We start from the raw sequence: 21,038 nt of genomic DNA, 5'->3' as shown, positions 1-21,038 counted from the left end.
GGGGATGAAAGTGGATCCTAAAAATACTAACCAGCCTGCTGAGCACACTTAGAAATAAATATCCTGACACTTAAAAATCAGTTTGCAGACACAGGAAAACACTAAACATGAAATAATACAACTTCTGATGAGAAACAGATCCTCCCTATAGGCTCTGAACCTAACAGTGAGATTGAGAGAGAAGCACACGGTGACCTCTGTCGGACTCCGCTGGGACCGTGAGATGGATACTTGGAACGCAGCCGAGGGGTCGGAGAGTGCAGATCACTACCCGTATGGTTAGTTCGGAGTCATGTAGGAGCCCATTACAGAAGAGATCCGAGCTCGACCGGCAGCATAGTGCGGTTGTAAAAATAAAATCCTGCCTGGGGTCCTGTCTTCCAACGATGAGCGGGAGGGAGAGCGTCGCTGCCGTAGGCCGGTCCGGTAGCTGGGACTGCGCCGCGGATGTTGACCTTCCTCTGGACTGGCGTCTGACCCATTTGACTACATCTCCTCCGCGGCTTCTCAGCAGGTCCCACCTCCACTGGGCATGGCAGCGGGGCCGAGCTGCTCACCGTGGTTGCCCCGTGCAGGTTAGTGGAGACGGCAGCCGGAGGCAGACTCACTCTGCATTCGGGTACTGAGTCCACGGATGCTGTGTTTGCTTCATCACTTAGTGTTCTGGCACGGGTGTTACAACCACCGGCAGAGATTGTGTGAGTTAATGACGGAAGAGGCATATCACCCATCTGATAACTAAAAACTTGGAAGAAATAGGGTTTAGGAATCTTCTACGTAGGGATAAAACACATCTGTTGTTTCTCCAAGTCTCCTTAAGGGCAGATAGAGAACACCGTCCTTCCTGCAAGACGTGGTGTCCTGGTGGCCTCCTGCTCCCGCTTCATTCTTTGGTATAAAAACGATACGAGAAAATGGAGTCGCCTGCAGACAATGAATCAGCAAGATGCTGCCAGGGGCCCAGCTGTTCTCACACCACGACTTCGGAAATAGATCTCCGGGGCCTCCCAGCCGGAGCAGCCCACGGCAGTGCCCGAGAAGGGTCCTCTGAGCAGCCTGTTCTTTGTGGATACGGGATTTGGGGCAGAAGGGGGGTGTTGGTTAGAGTGTTTTTACTTTCCTGAGTGTTGGGGGACTTGGTAGCTGGAACAGGAGTGGAAAGAGAACCAGGGCACCGTCCTGGTGTGTCACAGCCAGGGTGTGTCCTGCCGGAGAGCTGGGTGGGGACAGCTGTCTGCGCATGTCCTGCGGACACACACGGAGGATTTTACTGTAGGCAAAACCTTCAGTTAAAACTGAATAAATAAGACCATTAAAAACACAGTTTGGCTCCCCCATATATCAGTAAAAAAGAGTACATTTAAAATCTATATTAGTGCACTCAAATAAAACCATTCTCTTTCTAATACGGACCCTCTGATGAGCCCGTAAGACAGGCAGAAGCACCTCTTCTGAGCAGTCGCCGTGTGGCTCCAGGCCACAGGATCCGCTTTTGAAAAAGGACCTTGTCTTTGACCCAGCATCCCCAGAGTTTGGGAGAGAAGCTTCTAATCAGTGCTCATGAAATGAGGCATTCTGGGAAGTAGGATGCTTGAGCATCTGAGAAGGCCTCTGGAGGAAGCGTCACCAGATAAATGCCTCTTGGTTTCAAATATGAAAACGTAATTACTGCTGCAGCTCCGCTTCTGCTCTGTTCCTCTGGAAGCCGGTGCCCAGCCCAGCATGGTAATAGGTGCGCCTTAGGCGTAAAGGCCACTGTTGTGGACAGAATCCCATCCCGTTACTAGTTACGTCAGTGTGTAAAGTGCCAGGCACACAGCGGGCATTCAGACCTCGTCAGTGCCGTGTCGGGCGTTTCTCTTCTCACACCCAGTTACGACTGGCCGCTGTCTGACCACACCTTCCTTCCCGGCGAGGACTGCCTGTCACACTTTGGCTGACACACTGGCTGAATATGGTGCAGGTAGTGTCCATGAGACAAACTAGAGCCGACTTCTTACTTCACAAAAGAAGGAACTCCATCCGCGGACTTGGCCGTCTGGAGTGTCTAGGCTGGGGATCGTTGGTCAGGTGGAACCTCTTGCCGTCAGGTGTGTTTCCCGGCGCTAGAACCTCTTTGTGTCCGTTTTTGTGCTGATCTCCGGGGTGCTTACCGCATAGGTACTCTGTGTTCTCCATTCTGATGGATAAAGTGTGTTTAAAATGGAACGAAAGGTACATATTCTAGTGACATTTCATTGTCACTGTTATTTTAGTCCTAACACTGTATTCATTCAGTCGGAGAAGGGAGGCAAGAATTCTTGGACCCCGGGCCACAGAAACGTGCGGTCCAAAGCAGTAGCGTTTGAAGGGCCATTTAAAAAATGTTAACATCACTGTTTTAAATGCAAGATAGAATTTTTTTCTGCCCTGTGAAGCCTATCTTCAATAGAACCTCTTTGAAATTAACAAAATGCTTTCAAAAATTCATACCAGCAATAAACATTAAATGATGGTGATTATTTTGATCGTATGTACTTACAATTACTTTCTGTCTACTGGAAGTATTCGCTTTGAATCAAAGTTAGCTGTTATGCCTCAAGGTTATAGCATCTCTTCTATGGCCTTTCGCGTATCCCGAGGTGCACGTGTTCTGATGTGTGTGTGTGTGTTTGGCTTTGTCGGTAAATTATATTCTTGCCAGAGATCCACTTAAAATGGAAATGTTGTCGGGGAGATAGTCTTTGAGACACTAGTCCACTGTCTTCCTGGCGTTGGCATCACTGAAATTCCTTTCTTGTTTCACCACTAAATAACAAGACAAACAACCAAGGAAATAATGTTCTCTTCGTTTGGGGGTGAGTAGTTATTCTTCCGTCTGTAAAAGAAACATGCAGCGTGAGGGTCATTTGTCTTGTGTATAGACATACTCTAGACATTTCCGTTGCTTTAACAGGAATGGAAAACTCTTATATTATAAATGACATTTAGATGTTATATATAAATTAATAATTATATATAAATTACAAAAGTTGATTAAGTATAATTACCATGGTCTTAATATGTATTCTTAGTTTTGACTTACTTAAATCATTTGTCATATTGCCTTTCAGAAAGATGGAAAAATAAGGCTGACAAATTTTAAATGAGTGTGTTACTTAATTATCCACAATAAATCAGTATTTTTACAGCTGATTGATCTTTAGCAACACCTAAATTATTTTATCTTCCTAAAACATCCATAATTTTTGTCAGCTCTGTTAATTTCCTTGATTTAATTTTGTCCCTTAAATTTATAAAATGATTTTTTACCGATATACATTATTGTTTTCTGTGTCATTATAGGGAATATTATAGTGGGCAGTTGCTGACAATAATTGATTAGGGCTAACTTTCCTGTTATTAGCAATAATTTACATCATATGTTGCTCAGCATGGAGCTTGTAATTTAAAATGACTCATAGATTGCATAGTCTTTTGCCATTAATCAATATTACTGCATTTTGTTAGAATAAAGAGCATCAGGGGAGTTGATTCCGTACTATTTTTAGTCAGAAAAGTAATAAATTTCATAATTGATGGTAATGCACATATTGCAACCAAATTATTTAAAATTTACGGTTAACTGTTTATATTGTATGCTCTCTATTCTTTAGTTAGTATTTAAAATGTTTTCATTTCCATCTTGGAGAAACTGTATCGGTATGAAAATTACAACTGATGGGAGCTGTCAATATAGTTAACAGTAGGTTCAAGCAAGCTTACAGGCAGAAGCAAAGTGAAGTATGGATTGATTTGGGAAAATGAAGTTTATGTATGTAATGTAAAATATTTCTCTTGCTAAAGTGTAAAGATACTGGCCAGATGCTTCTCGTTGCCTGGCCCCCTGACCTCCCCCATGCATGTCGAGAGCAATGCCATGACCTTCCAGACTCCACTGCACACCCTCGTCAGGTGCCAGCCCTGGGGTCAGGATGCTCTGGCCACAGCATTGGGCAGACGAGGGAAGGAAGTGTTCCCGGACGCCTGCAGTCCGCCTGCCCAATCCTCTAGGCTCTCCCCGTCCTTTAAGACAGATGCCTCCTTCTGCTCCTTCTCAGCTCACCAGGTGCTGCCTGAGAACCGTCTGGATTTCCTGTCACTGCTTTTCTGTACATGTTTCATCTGCTGTCTTCTCGTGTCTCTGCCCAGATACGTGTCTTTGATGGTCTATCAAAGATAAGCTAGAATGATTTTCAGTATATATTTGCAACTTGTTAGTTTTTCTTATAAGAGAATAATGTAACATAAAATTTCTTCTAGATTACATGTAATACTAGAACGTGTAAAAGCTACTTCTTAAAATACGAGTTTTAAACTCTTCTTTTAAACCCTGTTACGTTGCAGATACTGTGGATTCAGTTGTCTTCAATGTTTAAGGGGCTCTCGATTTTAAGTGGGTAGCAGTCAGGAGTGAAAACACTGGGAATTTATAAGCTAAACAAATCTAATCAGATACGATACTGCCTCCTTTCTACTTTCCCCCGAAGCCATCCTAAAGACAGATCATCTCAGAATTATCTTGAACTTGAAACAAACGACCATTTCCATTTCTCATCTGTTTCACTCTTACTGTGTTCTCTTGGTCGGTGCCCATTTCAGTCTCAGCGGGCTGGGGAGAGATGCCTAACGTCCACTCAAAGGCCGAGAGCTCCTGGGGAGAGCCGTCCTCCCCCTCCGCCCTGGTTGACAACGGCACTGCAGCGTGGGGCAAGCCGCCCAGCAGTGGCAGCGGATGGGGGGACCCCCCTGCGGAGCCGCCAGTGACATTCGGGAGAGCCAGCGCCCCCGCCGCCGCCCCAGCCCTGTGCAAACCAGGTAAGTCCAACTCAGGGCTTGACAAGTGGGTCAGGATATTTTCTTGAGAGGTATACTTCCTGTCGCATTTGAAGAATTCAAAGTCTAGGACAATTTCCTCATTTTATTTGCACTTTAAGGCTAACATACTTGCTATGTGTGGTATACGGACACAGAGGAGCTCCTAACAGAAGCCCATGCTCTCCTTTAAAAAAAAAAAAAAAAAAATCGGTTACCAGAATCCGGACCACAGCATGTGTGTGCCGGCTACCCAGAGTAGCAGCCACGCCGCAACGGCATCCTCACGCCTGCCCCCCATTCGCTGCTTCCCTGAGCGGCGGGATGATAGAAGGCACGCCAGTGTCCCTTCCTGAGACCTCCGGTCTTTGCCAGTGGTTGGCCCTTGCTGCCTCGCTCGTGTCTCGTGAGCACAGCTCTGCTCTCGGTGCTCCCGGCTGACAAGTTTTCTCCTCTTCCTGTCTCCTCTCGTCTCGCCTCCTCTCGCCTCTTCTCTCTCTCGAAGAAAAGGAAGCAGACAGGTTGCATTGTCCTCCCATTCTCTGGAAACGTAAGAAGTACACCTGCGAAACGTCCTTTCTCACAGACGTCCGCATCGCGGTCACCGAGTAGAACTCTGTGACGCGTGAATTTGACAGTGCGATGCATAGGACATTAGTGTGAACCTACGATTGCCATTTAATAATAAGATCGGTTGTTAACATGGCTGTAAAAGCTTCATATTCTCTTTGGACAACCTTAAATGTCTTAGATCTTAAAATGCAACTATTCGTTTTATATTTTTGCTGTTGCATTTTGCATTAGGTTTGTGTCTGTTACTTTGCTAACACTGGATTGTGTGTTCTGTATATCTACCATTCTGCTGGATGGTTTATTCCGTTCATACAAATCTAGATGATAAGGAGGTACTTAACCATTTGTTGTTGCAAATCTCAAGGATAAGGAGCTGCTCAGGTTGACATGCCATCTGGAGGGGGAATATATTTGTTTTTATAATTTGAACTTGGAGGCTAGGCTTGTCTGCCTTGAAAAAGCATCATATCTTCATAGTCTTACAAAGTAAGTGCAGCTGACTGTATTACCACTTAATCTTGGCCTTCGTCACCTTCTCCCAGGAAGTGAAAATCTGGGATAACTGTCGTACCCAAAATCACTTTGTATCTTCAAAAAGTAGAAAAAACAATATCCTGAAATCAAAACTCAGTAGTCAGGTTGTGGCTCCATCTGCCTGTGGCCTCAGCTGTCTCCATCCTGCTGTTCTCAGAGTATCTCCTGGGGGCTTGACAGAAACAGATTGTCGGGCCCAACCGCAGATCTGTGCGTTTCTCGTGATCCCCAGGTCACTCGAGGCTGGTCGCGTCAGAGGAGCACGAGTCCGCATACTGCTGCAGGTGTGGACCAAGTGGTAATCAAAAACCACGTGGGGGACGGTGCTATTTTTCAGGACTCGGCATTTTACTGGCCATTTCATACCATGCAGACATTGTAGCCTCCTCCTGTGGCCCCCAGGATTTATTGTTAAAAAGTCCATGCTTCCGAATCACCTCTAGCCGGTTGAGGGATATTGTAACAGCCCAGATGACAAATAGTTGGAGTTTGAAGAAAAAAAATATACACGTGTTTGCATATCTACTCTACAAGTCGTTCGAGAAATTCAGTTCTTAGGTCCTGGGGAAACGAAGTAGTAAAAAGGTAGATTACATCACACCGCTTTTGTCCCCCCCCCCCCCAAATGTTATCTTACAGCATTGACTTTAGGAAAGGTGAGTTTGGTGAGTTCATGTTTGCTCTCTTTCTAGCTTCAAAATCTATGCAAGAAGGCTGGGGCAGTGGTGGGGACGACATGAACCTTGGCACCAGTCAGTGGGAAGACGAAGAAGGGGGCGTGTGGAATAATGCTGCTTCCCAAGAAAGCGCCTCCTCCTGCAGTTCCTGGGGGAGCGCCCCCAAAAAAGGACTCCCAAAGGTGTGTGCAACACTAAAGAAAAGAAACTCTAAAAATCAGTGATGCTTAAAAACACGTTCGGGGTAGTAGTGCTATTCTAGTTAACGGCGACGGGTAGACCAGGAGTTCTCGAAGTGCTCTGGGTACTTCTGGAAGACCCTGAGATTTTGTCAGGGGTCTCGCCTGAGCGAAGGCTGGCATTTTCCAGAGACTACCTGGCATTGCCGTCGTAGCATACCAAAGGCAGAGACAGATGCGAGAATCCAGCTGCTTTTAAGAAGCCAGGCAGTAAAGAAATTTGCAAGCATGTACAACAGTGTCACTCTTCTCACAGAAGGTTCTTCTTTTAGAAACATAGTTTTCCATTTAAAAAAGTATGTTACTGGTGTTAACATAGAGAATGGGTTTGTTATTGTAATTTTTAAACAAATTAAGTATTTTTAAATTTCTCAGTTTTAATTTCTAATAACAGTAAATATTGATAAAAAACAACCCATAAAGCCAGAATTTCTTTAGAATCCTCAAATCTTTAAGAGAGGGTAATGGGAGTTGGTGCTCAGACCGTTAAGTCTGAAACTCCTGAGGTAGACCATTAAGTTGTCTTGTAGCAAATGGGCGGCCGCCTGGAAAACATTAAGTGAGATCCACAACTCATATATGCGCCAAGATAAAATCCAAGTAGATCACAAATTTAAGTATGATAAATAAAAAATAGAAAAATGGGGAAGGATTTTAAAGACAGTCTTGGGAGTGGGAATGACCTTTCTAGCTAGGACTAAAATCCAAAAGCCATCAAATGGAAGACTTACAAACTTCAGTAGATATACATGAAAACTGTGCATGACAGAAAAGATCAAGAGGTCAAAAGACAAAAAAATATTAGTATCCTAACATGGAGAGGGCCGATCTCCTGAATATATAAAGAAAGGTCCTAGAAACTGATTTTGTAAAAAATCAATTAGTAACCCACTAGAAAAAGGTGCAGAGAATATAAACAGAGGGTCCCCGGAGAAGGAATGCAGCCAGCTCGTACACAGACGAAGGGTGTTCAGCCTGACTTCCGGGAAGAGAGTGCAGTTTAAAACACCAGTGCGAGGGGCGCCTGGGGGCTCAGTCGGGTTGATTGCAGTTCGGGTCCCCATCCCAGGGTCATGGGATCCAGCCCCGTGTCGGGCTCTGCGCTCGGTGCGGAATCTGCTTGTCCCTGTCCCTCTGCTCTTCTCCCCTCCCCCCACACCGTCTCTCAAAGAAATAAATAAGATCTTTTTAAAAAATAAAGCAACACTGAAGAGGCCAGCTTTCATCTCAGACCAGCGGAAATCCGCACATCTCATCCACAGGCTGCGCTGACAAAGCTGTTAGAAAACCAGCACTGCTGTCCGCTGCCGGTCAGAATGTGAACCACTGTAAGCCGCACGGCCGGCAGCGCGGCACCCTCTGTTTGCAGATCTGTCGGCACGTGGGTGCGGCGCTTCCACTGGTCTCGGGTGCAGCAGATGGCGTTGGTACACAACTCTCTGTTGCAGTGTGTTTGCAGTCAAATAAAATGATTTAAGTGTGCATTGGTGGGGTGACTAGTTAGATGACAGCACGTCCACGCTGGGGAGAGCCAGAGTTGTGAACAGAAATTCTGTGTATATTCTTACGGAAAGATCCCCAAAGTATTTCGTTAAATGAAAAGGCAAGGTCCAGAAAAATGTGTGCAGTACACACCTCCTTTGGTGGTAGGGAAGAGGAGTGTGCGTGTGTGCACGTGTGCGAAGGGGGACTTCCTCTTGGGGGGAGCAGGAACTAAGTGGATGGAGGCGGGGGTAGGAAGAAGATGCTTTGGTGTGTGCCCTTTTTCTGCTTCCAGATCTTGTGAAGGTATTGTCTGTTCAAAAAAACTAATTTAACAAAGTGTTCAATTAGCAGTAAGCAGAACCCAGAAACTAAAATCAGAGCTCTCTTCATTAGGAGTAGAAATGATTATAGACATCAAAAAGGAGTCTTTAACAATCGGACTTGCAAATAATCCAATTAATGATGGGACCAGAAATACCCAATTGGTAAATTAAAATATTGTGTAGCCTTGGCGGCTCGGGCCCCGGCAGCGCAGCCGGGACTCCCATAGCCTCCGGGTAAGCGGCTTCCTCCAGGAAAGTGTCCCCGCTCGCTTCGTGTCACCCGTACCCTCCCTCCTCTGGTTAGCGGTGGGCTCAGCTCTGTGAAGGACGGCTTTAGCGGAGGCTGTTTTTCCTACCATATGAACGCGCGGTTGGAATCTCTGGTTGTGAGACTGGGAGGGAAATGCTGGAAAATGGTTCACGTCACACTCGGGCCTCCTGCGCTGACATGCTCCCCCTCCTCTGCCCTGCCCCCCCCCCGCCCTGCGCTTGCTCTCTCCTGTTCTCTCCGTGTTGCCCCTCACTGGTGTTTGCCCATTTACTTTCTTCCGTACCCTACGGGCTGTAGGCAGCGAGAAGTCAGTAGAATTAACAGGCTTGTTGTGCCTTTCATCTTGTTGCCTTTTCATTCTGTTGGAACAGATGCCCTGCATTTTGTCGTCTCTCACAGTAAAGCTAATAGAAGGGCAGAAGACGTAAAATTTTTCATACACTTCACATAGTATTAGCATAGGGCTGTGTTCAGAGCCCTTACGATTATTTGATAATGAAAGTGGCACTTAATTGTGATAACCTAAATTCTCGGGGAAAAAAAAACAATTCTCTTTTTTTTTTTTTCCAAGATTATATTTCAGAGAGAGAGAGCAAGAGAATGTGCAGGCATGAGTAGGGGAGGGACAGAGGGAGAAGGAGACTCACCGAGCAGGGAGCCTGTGTGGGACTTGATCCCAGGACCCTGGGATCATAACCTGAGCCACCCAGGCTTGGTTTTTTAAGGTCTGTAAATGAGGGATGCCGGGTGGCTCAGTCCGTTAGCGTCTGCCTTCGGCTCGGGTCATGATCTCAGGGTCCTGAGACCGAGTCCCACGTCGGGCTCCCTGCTCAGTGGGAAGCCTGCTTCTCCTTCAGCCTTCCGGTCCCCCTGCTTATGTGTGCGCACACTCACTCTCTCACTCTCTCCGACGAATAAATAAGATCTTTAAAAAAAATGAAGTCCATAAATTACACACCTATGCCAGCTTGCAAACGCACCTGAAGCATCCCATAGTACTAGCCATGAGTCAGGGACTTTCTGGTACACAGCATGAGTCAACATGAAGATTTTCTAACTTTTAAATCACTGGGAATTTTAGGCATCTCCCATTTCTAGAAGAAATGCGTTAAAATGTGACCCGTGCTTCTTTCTAGGGCATGAAAACGTCTGGCAAGCAGGATGAGGCCTGGATCATGAGCCGGCTGATGAAACAACTCACAGACATGGGCTTCCCGGTGACTGGTGTCTTATTTTACCGCTCCCCTCCATATGTGCTGCCACGCGTGGTCCTGATTGTGTCCCGCCCGCGTTTGTCGTGCGTAACAAGGAAGCTTTTTGAGGGAGGAGAACGTTCATGCAACTTAACTCGTAAATTCCTCTTCCACACGCGCCCTTCTGGTTAGGGGTCACTGATTTCAGCCCCAGCAAGGGTCCACACCATTTCTGCCAAGTAAGGTGTGAGAGCCTCTTCTGGAAGAAAACGTGCTGGGTCATGGCTCTGTTCATTGGCTTAGCCAGTGACATTCTTTCTTTTAATTTATAACAAAGTGAATTTTCATTAGTTCACGCAGCAGCTTGACAGATGACGAGAAAACACTTGGTATAAAGCTCTGTGTCCAGAAAAAGACGCCTCACCCAGCGTGTTGAGTTCCTGAGTCTCAGGGCCCGGGTCAGGAGAGTTCACGTCGCAGGATGGCCCTCTGAAAACGTGTCGTGATGTGTTCAATTCTGAGATCAAATACCGGGGGTCAGATAGTGTGGATGTCACCTGCGTTTGTTATGTCTTGCCCTCAGAAGTCCTCTCTCCAGATCACTGCTCAAACGAATATTTATCTTTTGATTACTGTGGATGTCCCTAGAGAAGGAGTCCAGAATGGCCCAGTCTAGAAACCATACATTTCATAGCAGGCCCAGGTCCTCTGACATGGGGCAGGGCACAGGCCCAGGAGTGGCCCAGCCTCTTCCTATGTGAGACACTGGAGGCCTGCCCAGGAGTCCTCATTTCCGCTGTGGTGCTGGCACACACTCAAACCCTCTTTGCCTGCATAGGCATCTGCCCCATCATAGGGGGGTTTATCCAAATGAATCAACTCGTTTTGTTTTGATCTGTCTTTACATTTCTTGGTGAAGAGTAGTTGATGGCCAAGCCCAGAGTCCGTGAAGGAGAGAATGAAGCTCTGTGCTCTAGCTCCTACAGTAGTTTTTCTGAAACTGTCCTGGTGGAGATGTCACCTTTGCTGAATGGTTGCTGCTAACATAGAGTCGATGATAAGATTCCACGGGCACTGTATTTAAGGTGTTAAATACAAATCCTTTAAAAGTCAGTTCATTACATAGTCATCTTCTAAGCGCCTTTTACTTCGAAGACCTCTGTCTCTAGCCTCTACAATAAGAGAAGTATTTCCAGTTCCAAAACCTAGTAAGATAGGTTAATATTAGGTCAATAATAATCATTTCTCTAAGTTAGTAAGGATAGAACTCTTCGCTAGCTCTTTTGTTATCATAAAAGCATTGTCCTAACCAAAACCCTCTTTGCCTGCACAGAGAGAGCCGGCTGAAGAGGCCTTGAAGAGCAACAACATGAATCTCGACCAGGCCATGAGTAAGTAGCGTGACACACGCTTAGAGTGCGCTAGTTCTGAAAGGTTCCACTGTGTGGAGTTTGGATTTTCAGAAGCATTTCATTGTAGTCTTGGGTTAACGGGGAAAACCTGCGCCGGGTAGACAAGACCAGGCTTTGGCAAAGGAGCAACCACGCGCCGTGCGCTGGCCGTGCGGCAGCCTCTGCAGACAGGCAGCCTCAGGACGGATGGAGGCGTGTGGAGGACACGTGGAGGCGTGTTTGCCGCTTTCATTTTTCTCTAGTACTTCAGCAAACAGAAGAGTTTTTTTCCCTCCTGAGGGGAGGTCCTAGTGATGTTCTTAGAGAAAAGCTTTAGGACCACAGGCCAGACTTCATCTGACAAAGACTGAGCCCGTTCTTCACGCCCGGCCCCAGAACGGGCCTGCTCGGGGACCAGCGGAGAGATGCCCACGCCTGCGGAGCTCAGCCTCTGCGCACGAGATGAGATTGACCTCAACGACAAGCAGCCCTCGTTCTGGAGCTGCTTTAATAGTAGTAATAACTGAAGGCGATAAAAGTCAGGATTGGAAAACTATCACTGTGTTTAAGAACGGTATAATAAACTCTTAAATGCAGCATAAAGGTTACAGGAAAAGAGGATTAAACTTAACTGTGGCCTCTACAACTTGGGAATGAAATCTCAGCATAAAAAGAGATCATTTGTGACATCAAAAATGTAACGGGAAAAGCAAAACCAGGGAGGAGAAATTGCTGTCAACAGGAAAAGGACTGTTCTTTCTGTGAGCTGGTTACTGTAGACCTCGTGGTGACCACGAAGCAAACACCCAGGACAGACACACAAAACGGGGAGGCAGAGAGTGGAAAACCACCAGTTCACAGAGGTGGACAGGAATGGAAGGAAAAACCGTGAAAAGACAGAATAACCAGAAGGCAAAGGATAGGACAGCAGTAAGTCCTCATATGTCTGTCATCTCTCTCTTAAGACTTACTCATTCCAGAGAGAGAACGAGCACGAGCAGGGGGGCAGAGAGGGGTGGAGAGAGGCAATCTCAAGCAGACTCCACACGGAGCACGGAACCAGACGTGGGTCTCAGTCCCCGACCCTGAGACGACAACCTGAGCCAAAAGCAAAAGTCGTCCGTGTCACTGGCTGCACCACCCAGGCGCCCTGGCGGTGATCTCTCTTAATGGTGGTGCGCTAACTCACCAATCAGAAGGCACAGAGCAACGAGCAATGGGGTGGATTGAAGCCACAAGTCCTGACTCTGTGCTGCCTGTCAGGCTCCTACAACTCTTTTTTTGTTTGTTTGTTTGTTTGTTTTGTTTGTTTGTTTGTTTGTTTGTTTTTTTCAGGCTCCTACAACTCTTGAGACACAAACAGGCTCACGTGGAAAGGGAAATGATACTCCAGGCAAACAAACAAAAAGAAGGCAAGCACAGCTGGACTTGATACCAGACAAAATAGACTTAAAGCCAAAATGAGTCAGAGTCAGAGAAGGTAATTATGTGACAAAAAGGGTCAATACATCAAGACGATGTAATGGTTGTAAAGATACATCCATTCTCCGCTGCCTACTGCCGAAGTGCAGTGAGTAATGAAGAACCGACCTTAAGGAAGAAGTAGCCAGTACAGTATTGGAGGGATGCCAGCTGCTTGCTGTCAGCTGTCAACAGTCGCAAGATCATCAGACTGAAAATCAACAAGGAAAAATTGAAATGAACCACGCTTTAAAGCCAATGGACTTAAAAGCCACACACAGATCATCCCATCCAACCCCAGCAGAACACATACATTTCCAAGCACACGTGGAACTCTCTTCAGGATAGTAACCCTCCCACTTTTTTTAAGGTTTTATTTTCAAGTACTCTCTACACCAAAGGTGGGACTCGAACTCAGTGCCCTTCCAGGATAGATCCTAATAGGCCATAAAACTAACCTTAGTTTTGGGGGACCTGAGTGGCTGTCAGGTTAGGCTGTGAGCCCAGGGTCCTGGGATTAAGCCCTGCGTTGGGATCCCTGCTCAGCATGGAGTCTGCTCTCCCTCTCCCTCTGCCGCCCCCCTGCTTGTACGTTATCTCTCTTAAATAAGTAAGTAAAGTCTTTTAAAAAAGAGAGTGAGATTGAGTCAATAAATCAAAACACAGAGAACTCCAGGACCAGAAGACTCACTGGCAGAAATTCTACCAAATACTAAAGAAGAATTAACACTAGTCCTTCTCAGACTCTTCCAAAATACTAAGAAGGGGACACTTCTAGACTCATTCTACAAGGCCAGCATTCCTCTCGTGCCAAAACCAGCTGAGGATACCACGGGAAAACTACTGACCTGAGCAGTAGATGCGGAAACTCTCTGCAAAGTATTTGCAAACTGAATTCAACATGTGAGTAGGATTATATTCCATGACCAAGTGGAATTTGTACCAGGGGTGCAAGGTGACTTCAACATACACAAATCAATTAAGTGTAACACATCTTGTCAATAAAATGAAAGAAAAATATCGTGATCATCTCAATAGAGAAGAAATATTTGACAAAATACAGCATCCTTTCATGATTTTAAAAAAAAAAAAAAAACAACCCTTAGCAGACTGGGTATAGAAGGTACGTACCTCAACATAATAAAGGTCTTACACAAGAAACCCATAGCTGACATTAGAGGAATTGAAAGCGTTTCCCCTAAGATCAGGAACGAGGCAAGGATGCCCATTCTCTTCGCTCCTGTTCACTCCTGTCCTCTCCTGTTCGCTCCTGTTCGCTCCTGTCCGCTCCTGTCCGCTCCTGTCCGCTCCTGTCCGCTCCTGTCCGCTCCTGTTCGCTCCTGTCCACTCCTGTTCACTCCTGTCCGCTCCTGTCCACTCCTGTTCGCTCCTGTCCGCTCCTGTCTACTCCTGTTCACTCCTGTTCACTCCTGTCCACTCCTGTCCACTCCTGTTCACTCCTGTTCACTCCTGTCCACTCCTGTTCGCTCCTGTCCACTCCTGTCCACTCCTGTTCACTCCTGTTCACTCCTGTTCCTGGCTAGTAGCAGAAGTCCTACCCAGGGCAATCAGGCAGGACAAAGAAAAAGAAAAAAGGCATCCATGTTGGAAAGGGAAAGTCAAGTTCTCATTGTTTGCTGATGATATGATCCTATATATAGAAAATTGCATGAAATCAGTCAAAAAATGTAGAGTTAACAATTTCAGTAAACTGGCAGGATATAAAAATCAGCATCCAGAAATCAGTTGCATTCCTTTATGATAATGATGAAGCATTAGAAAATAAAACCAATTCATAATAGCATTAAAAATAATAAAATACTTAGGAATAAATTTAACCAAGGAAGTAAGAGATCTGCACAGTGAAAACAGCAGGGCTTTACTGAAAGAAATTAGAGAAGACACAAGCAAACAGAAGGGCATCTCATGTTCGTGGATCAAAAAACTAGTAGTGTAAAGACAGTTATGTTACCCAACACCATCTGTCAGTTAATTGCAATCCCCATCAAAAAACCAAAGCAATTCACCGAAGTACAAGAAACAATTCCTAAAATGTCTGTGGAACCACAAAATAGTCCTGAAAAAGAAGAGTTGGCGGTGTCACACTTCTGGATATCAGGCTGTACTACAAAATAAGAGTAGTACAGAGCCATAATAATCGAAACAGTGTGCTACAAGAACAAAAATAGGCACATCTGGGCCCCCAGCTGGCTCAGTCAGTTGAGCATGTGACTTGATCTCAGGGTCATGAGTTCGAGGCCCATGTTAGGCCTAGAGCGTACCTAAAAAAAAAAAAAAGAAAGAAAGAGTTAGACTCACCAACCAGTGGATCAGAACAGAGCCTAGAATTGAACCCCAGCAGTTACAGTCAACAGAACACTTGGCAAAGGAGCCAAGAATACTCAATGGGGAAACAGGGTATCTGAGACGCAGTTCTGGGAACAATAGAGAAACGTGCAGAACAATGAAAGTGGACCCCTGTCTCACAGCACAAAAATTAGCTCGTAATGGATCAGAGGTTTAAACAAAAGATCTGATACCATAAAACTCCTAGAAAAAGAACTTAAAGAAGAGGCCTGTCAATATTGGTCTTAACAATGATTTGGGGAGGCGTGACATCAAAAGCACAAACAACAAAAGAAAAATCAACAAATGTGGCTACATCAAAAGTTGCCACACAGCAAAAGAAACAAGCCTAAAGAATGGGAGAAAATTTTTCAAGCCATATATTGGATAAGGGGTTAATATTCAAAATATATAAAGAACTCAGTCAACTGAAACCAAAAACGTATGGTTTTTAAAATGGGTAGAATAACTGAACAGACGTTTCTGCAAAGAGGAGATTGGATGGCCAACAGACAGGAAAAGGTGCTAAGCATCCCTCAAATCGGGGAAATGCAGATCAGAACCACAGTAAGATCTCACCTCACCCCTGTCAGAATGGCTTTCATCAGGACGACAAGGACGGATGCTGGCGAGGATGTGGTAAAAGGGAACCCTGTGTACTGTCAGGACTGTAGATTTGTCCGACTGGTATGGAAAACCATATGGAGGTTCCTCAAAAAATGAAAAGTAGACTCACGGTACAACCCAGCAACTCCAGTCCTGGGTATATACGCAAAGGGTGAAAACGGGATCTTTTTTTTTTTTTTTTTTTTTTTTAAGATTTTTTTATTTATTTGACAGAGATCACAGGTAGGCAGAGAGAAGGGAGAGCAGGCTCCCCACTGAGCCACCCAGGCACCCCAGGATCTTTTTTATTTAAGATTTTTTTTTTTTTTGGACAGAGACTGAGAGAGGGAACGCAGGCAGGAGTGGGAGGTCAGAGAGGAAGGAGCAGGCTTCCCACTAAGCAGGGAGTCCGGGGGCTTGACCCCAGGATGCTGGGACCATGACCCGAGCCAAAGGCAAGATGCTTAACAACTGAGCCACCCGGGCGCCCCTGAAAACAGGATCTGGACAGGATATCTGTACTATCATGTTCATTGCAGCATTACTCACAATAGCCAACATGTGGAAACAGCCCAAATGCCCATCAGCAGATGAATGGGCGAAAAAGATATGGTTCATGGACATGGTGGAATATATTCAGCTGTGAACAAAGAGGAACGTTCCTGCCATCTGCACCAACATGGGCAGACCTTAAGCACTTGATGCTGAGTGAGCGAAGTCAGACAAAAATACTTCATGATCTCACTTAACATGTGGCGTCTATCCAAGTTCAACCTGTGGAGCACAGACCGCGAATGGTGGTTACCGGGAGGTGGGGCTGGGGGGATGAGCCATGTAACAAGCGGAGGTAGGCCACGGAGATCCCGCGCACAGCGGCCGAATGTAGTCGTGTTGTAGTGTAATTACATGACCTGCTAAATACGGCTCCACAGCCGTCAGATTAGGATATATTAATGTCTCAAAGTTACATATATACCTGAAATTTACACAGTGGTTTGCATCAGATTTATTCAGTTAAAAGTAAGTAAAATAATGATGTTAAATAGTCAAGTGTAAAATGCAGCTGTTTCCCTAGGAAATACAGGGTCGGGCTCCTGCAAGCCTCTGGCCACAGCATTTTTGTTGACCAATCAGTACATAACCTCGCTTTATGTGTGTTTCTATCTAAAGACACTTTATTTAATATAAGTTTCTCACAGGTGGGAAACAGTATGCCATATTTCTGTCTTTACAGTAAAACACTAGCTAGGAAAGATTTAGCATTTTCCTGACCCTGAGTCACGTGACCGTGAATCTGTGGCCATCTACTCTCACACTAACGCCATCTGCCACACTTTCTTAAAATTACACTATCTCGGGGCACGTGGGTGGCTCAGTCTGTTAAGCATCTAATTCTTCATCTCAGCTCAGGTCTTGATCTCACAGTCATGAGTCAAGCCCGATGCAGGCCTCCATGCTGGGCGTGGAGCCAACATAAAGAATCAGCATCTTGTCATCCAAAAAGTTAGGCACTCTTCCCGTCCTTTCCAGAGCTTCATTGCACTCTTAGAGATTACTGAGCACCCTCACATACAGATTGGGGACTCTTCTCTTCCGTTAGCCAGAGGCACCATATCGTGGAACAATACCTACCTAACCTGTGTTTTCTCCATCAGGCACAACACTACCTTCCTGCACTCAGGAACTTAAGAGAGCACATTAGCACTACACTTGGGGTCCATTTTAAACACGGAAGTCACCAATAAGAAGCACAGAAACGCACTGAATAGACCACAGAGGGCTGCTTGTCACTGCAGGAGGGCTCAGTAAGAAGCCAGCATCTCGTTTGGCCTGAGTTAAGAATGTGTGCATCGGGCATCCAGCATTTTTCACCACCCTGCGCGTGTCCACAAAAGTACACGATTACTGTTTTGGGGGCTACAGATAAGTTTAGCCAGCCTGTGCATTTACAAGCACAGAATCCATGAATGATGAGAACCAACTTTGTTATCAGCGTGCGGGCATGGAAATGTGTGGTACAAGTTGCTAGGACAGAAATGACAATCCGTGTAGCTGGAAGAAATTGTCGTAACTTGTTAGAAGTGTAAAATAGCACAAACTCAAAGATAGCCATGCCAAACCAGTCACTAGCCTGAGACAAAAACCTTGCCTGTTCGCGTGGTATCGTGTCCCCAGTATCTGGAAGAGCCCTTGCAGCCCATGGGGGTGCAGGAAATGGAAACCACGGGCTGTGAGGGCAGCAACACCATTTTAAACAGGAAGATCAGAGCAGGAACGCAACGGGGAAGGCTGTGTGAAGAAGGGGTACATCCCTGTGGGGAGGGAGGGCAGGCCCCTGCGGGGCGGAGTGGCAGGTGTGATTGGAGTGGGCGGGGCAGGAGCAGGGGCGAGAGCAGGGCCCCGTCATAGACCGTGGGGGTCACAGGAGCAAAAGCATGGCCTCCCCATTTTCCATGGGGTTGAGAGACTCAAACTGGTGCCCGTCTTGTGCTCGGCCCTCCTGACTGACACTCCTGGGGCATTTAGGTGTAAGTGTTGCTTCTGTTTGCTCCAGGCGCCCTGCTGGAAAAGAAGGTGGACGTGGACAAGCGTGGACTGGGAGTGACCGACTACAATGGAGTGGTCACCAAAGCCCTTGGCTGCCGCCCACCAGTCTCCAAAGACTCTTCCGGGGACCGCCCCACCTTTCTCGACAAGGTATGGATTGAGGGGGTGTTTTGTTTGTTTGTTTTTAACAAGAGGTATTTTTCATTTTAACTGTGTCCTTAATGCAAGCTGGATTAAATATTTGCCTGACTATAATATTCAAATGACTACTCACTTTTGAAAAATACGTTATGAATGTTTAGCTCAGAAGAAATAGTGTTGTACTTTTTCCTGTAGTCACACAATGTGACTAGGGGTAAAAAATACAGAAGCTGAAAACATGTTCATTTTAGTGGGTGAACTTGGCTAGGTTACCTGCTTCCATTTGCCCAATAACAAGGGTCATCAAATTTCTGTTTTACTGTCTTATCTTACAAGATATTGGAAATAATGTGTGACATGTTTAACCTGAGAAAAAGAAACTGGAGGTGGTTGGGCGCAGGCATCTGTGTCTGGTCCGCCCAGCTCGGCTGGTGCAGAGCACGTGCAGATGTCTGTTGGAAGCCCCTGGGGGGGCTCACGTGTCCGGACACCAGTTTGGTCCTTTCAGGATTGTCATGTAGCGGTGCCCCTGCTCCCGGTGGGTGTGCCTTCAAAAGGAAGGGGAGAGTAGGATCCCGTGAAATTCAGTCAAAATGTTGAACCTTGAAAATAAAACTGAAGCAAGAAACGGCAGGTTTAGAAACAAAGCTGGCAGAAAGGCTCACAACAAAACAGAAAGGCTCACAGGAGAAAGCTCTAGCCCTTCGTCTCTGCTCACAGAGAAACAGGGTCCCTTGCTACACTTCGCAGCAGAAAGCTGTGGCTGGGGAAGGCCTGGAGGGAAGGTCAGGTCATACCCTGCCCTCCTGCTGTGGGTCTATTCATGTCCAAGATTCTTAGTGAAATTCCAATTTAATTTGGTATCTTGTATTTTTGCTTGGGAAGTGCGGGACTCTGACTTACTTCCTTATCTTTAAAATGTAGAATAATACCAAAAAGAAAAAGAAGACTGTAGACTACTACACACTAGTTGTGAAGTCAGAGGAGATAAATTTGCAAAGGGCCAGACATACAATGTGACCTTAATAATGTACAGGAGAGTTAGTAAGACCCATCTGCTCTATGACTTACCCCGTTACTGGATTAAACCATGTGAAATTGCTGTTGGTAATTCAAAAACAGCTGAATGTCAGCAGAATGTAACCCAGTGCACCCCTAGAGCCTTGGTACTGAAAGAAAGGAGCCTGTTTATTTGAAAATGCTTGTGAAGTGTTGCCCAAGTAAGAGTTTTGCTAATGTTTCCGGGCTTCTCCGGAGCCCTGTCCCTGGGCGGGGTCGGCGGGGTTGGAGCACGTTGTAAGCTAATGTATGTGTTTATGAAGTGATTGTTAGAACAAGAGCAGCATCTTAATCCTGTTTCTCTTTTTCTTCTCCCTCTTCCTTTGGCCCATGTTCTCCATTCTCTTGTTATCCACTCTTTTTTGATCTTTTAATTCTTCTTCCATCCATACCCCTTTATATGTTCTTGGGAAACTGCTTTGTGCTTTGTCTGCGGATGGACGCCGCACACAGCTGACCCTTTCTTTCTCCAATCAGGACGGCGGCCTAGTGGAAGAGCCCACGACTTCACCGTTTTTGCCTTCACCAAGCCTGAAGCTCCCCCTTTCAAACAGTGCACTCCCTAATCAGGCCCTGGGTGGGATTGCCTCAGGGCTGGGCATGCAAAACTTGAATTCTTCTAGACAGGTAAGGCTTGGGTAGAGAGCCGGCGTGATCTCCGTTTCCCCTGCCTCTAACAGATGTGTTTGGGACGTGCACTTTGATCTTTAACAAATGCCCGTATTTTAACATACAGTCGAATATGTCAAGGTCGCTGAGATACTAGAAGTGTGCTGTCCAGGTACTGAGAGTTGAATCCGGTTCTTGAAACTGAACCGTGCTAGAGGAGGTGGGCTGGGTGATGCCATCCTTCTCCTGGCCGTCCAAACCTAGCGTACCTGGTCTTCGAGAAAACAGCACATGCTCGCCCTGCTCCCTGAAATAAAGGTGACATCTCAGTGGCTTCCAGAGAGCCACGCTGACATTTTCCCTTCCCTGACACTCAGGGGGTGAGAGTCCCCGTCAGGCATCACAGAAGGGAGGACTGTAAGTGTGTATTGGTCGCTGCTCCGTGGCCCTTGTGTCTCCTAGTCCCCCAGAGGACGGGACCTGCAGGCCGACGGTGCCTTTCCCGTCTGGGGGACGTCCTTTCCGTGGATTTCCTTGCACATGAGGCTGACACGCACCCATTTCTGGAACACCTCTCCAAGGCGCCACTGTGAAAATCCGGTTAGCCCGACAGTACGCATGTGCGCCTGTCATCCCAGGGTAGCAGCAGCATGCCAGCCGGCGGCCTCCCGGTGCTAGCGCCGGTGGTAGTTCAGTGCCGTGCCTGCTTAACGGGGCTCCTGCCATCGGACAAACAGGCCAGCGGGGTGT

At 46.3% G+C, this 21,038-nt stretch overlaps 1 protein-coding gene across 9 annotated transcripts in view; it reads left to right on the top strand.

The window, feature by feature from the left end:
• The window catches only part of TNRC6C (trinucleotide repeat containing adaptor 6C), a 96,174-nt gene that overhangs the window by 49,908 nt on the left and 25,228 nt on the right, over window positions 1-21,038 (top strand). For 4 of the 9 annotated variants that reach the window (XM_045085814.1, XM_004748809.3, XM_045085811.1 and 1 more), the window contains 6 exons: window positions 4,621-4,836; window positions 6,633-6,799; window positions 10,072-10,152; window positions 11,462-11,519; window positions 18,487-18,629; window positions 20,157-20,306. In XM_045085814.1, the coding sequence (XP_044941749.1) occupies window positions 4,621-4,836; window positions 6,633-6,799; window positions 10,072-10,152; window positions 11,462-11,519; window positions 18,487-18,629; window positions 20,157-20,306 (815 nt within the window). Of the gene's footprint in view, window positions 1-4,620; window positions 4,837-6,632; window positions 6,800-10,071; window positions 10,153-11,461; window positions 11,520-18,486; window positions 18,630-20,132; window positions 20,307-21,038 lie in introns of all 9 variants that reach the window. The other 5 variants (XM_045085813.1, XM_004748810.3, XM_045085810.1 and 2 more) reach the window with 2 other exon arrangements.

Source organism: Mustela putorius, unplaced genomic scaffold (assembly GCF_011764305.1).
Source record: "Mustela putorius furo isolate JIRA1106 unplaced genomic scaffold, ASM1176430v1.1 tig00000873_pilon_pilon_pilon, whole genome shotgun sequence".
In the NCBI taxonomy this organism is placed as follows: Eukaryota; Metazoa; Chordata; class Mammalia; order Carnivora; family Mustelidae; genus Mustela; species Mustela putorius.
This window is presented reverse-complemented; position numbering and strand designations above follow the sequence as displayed.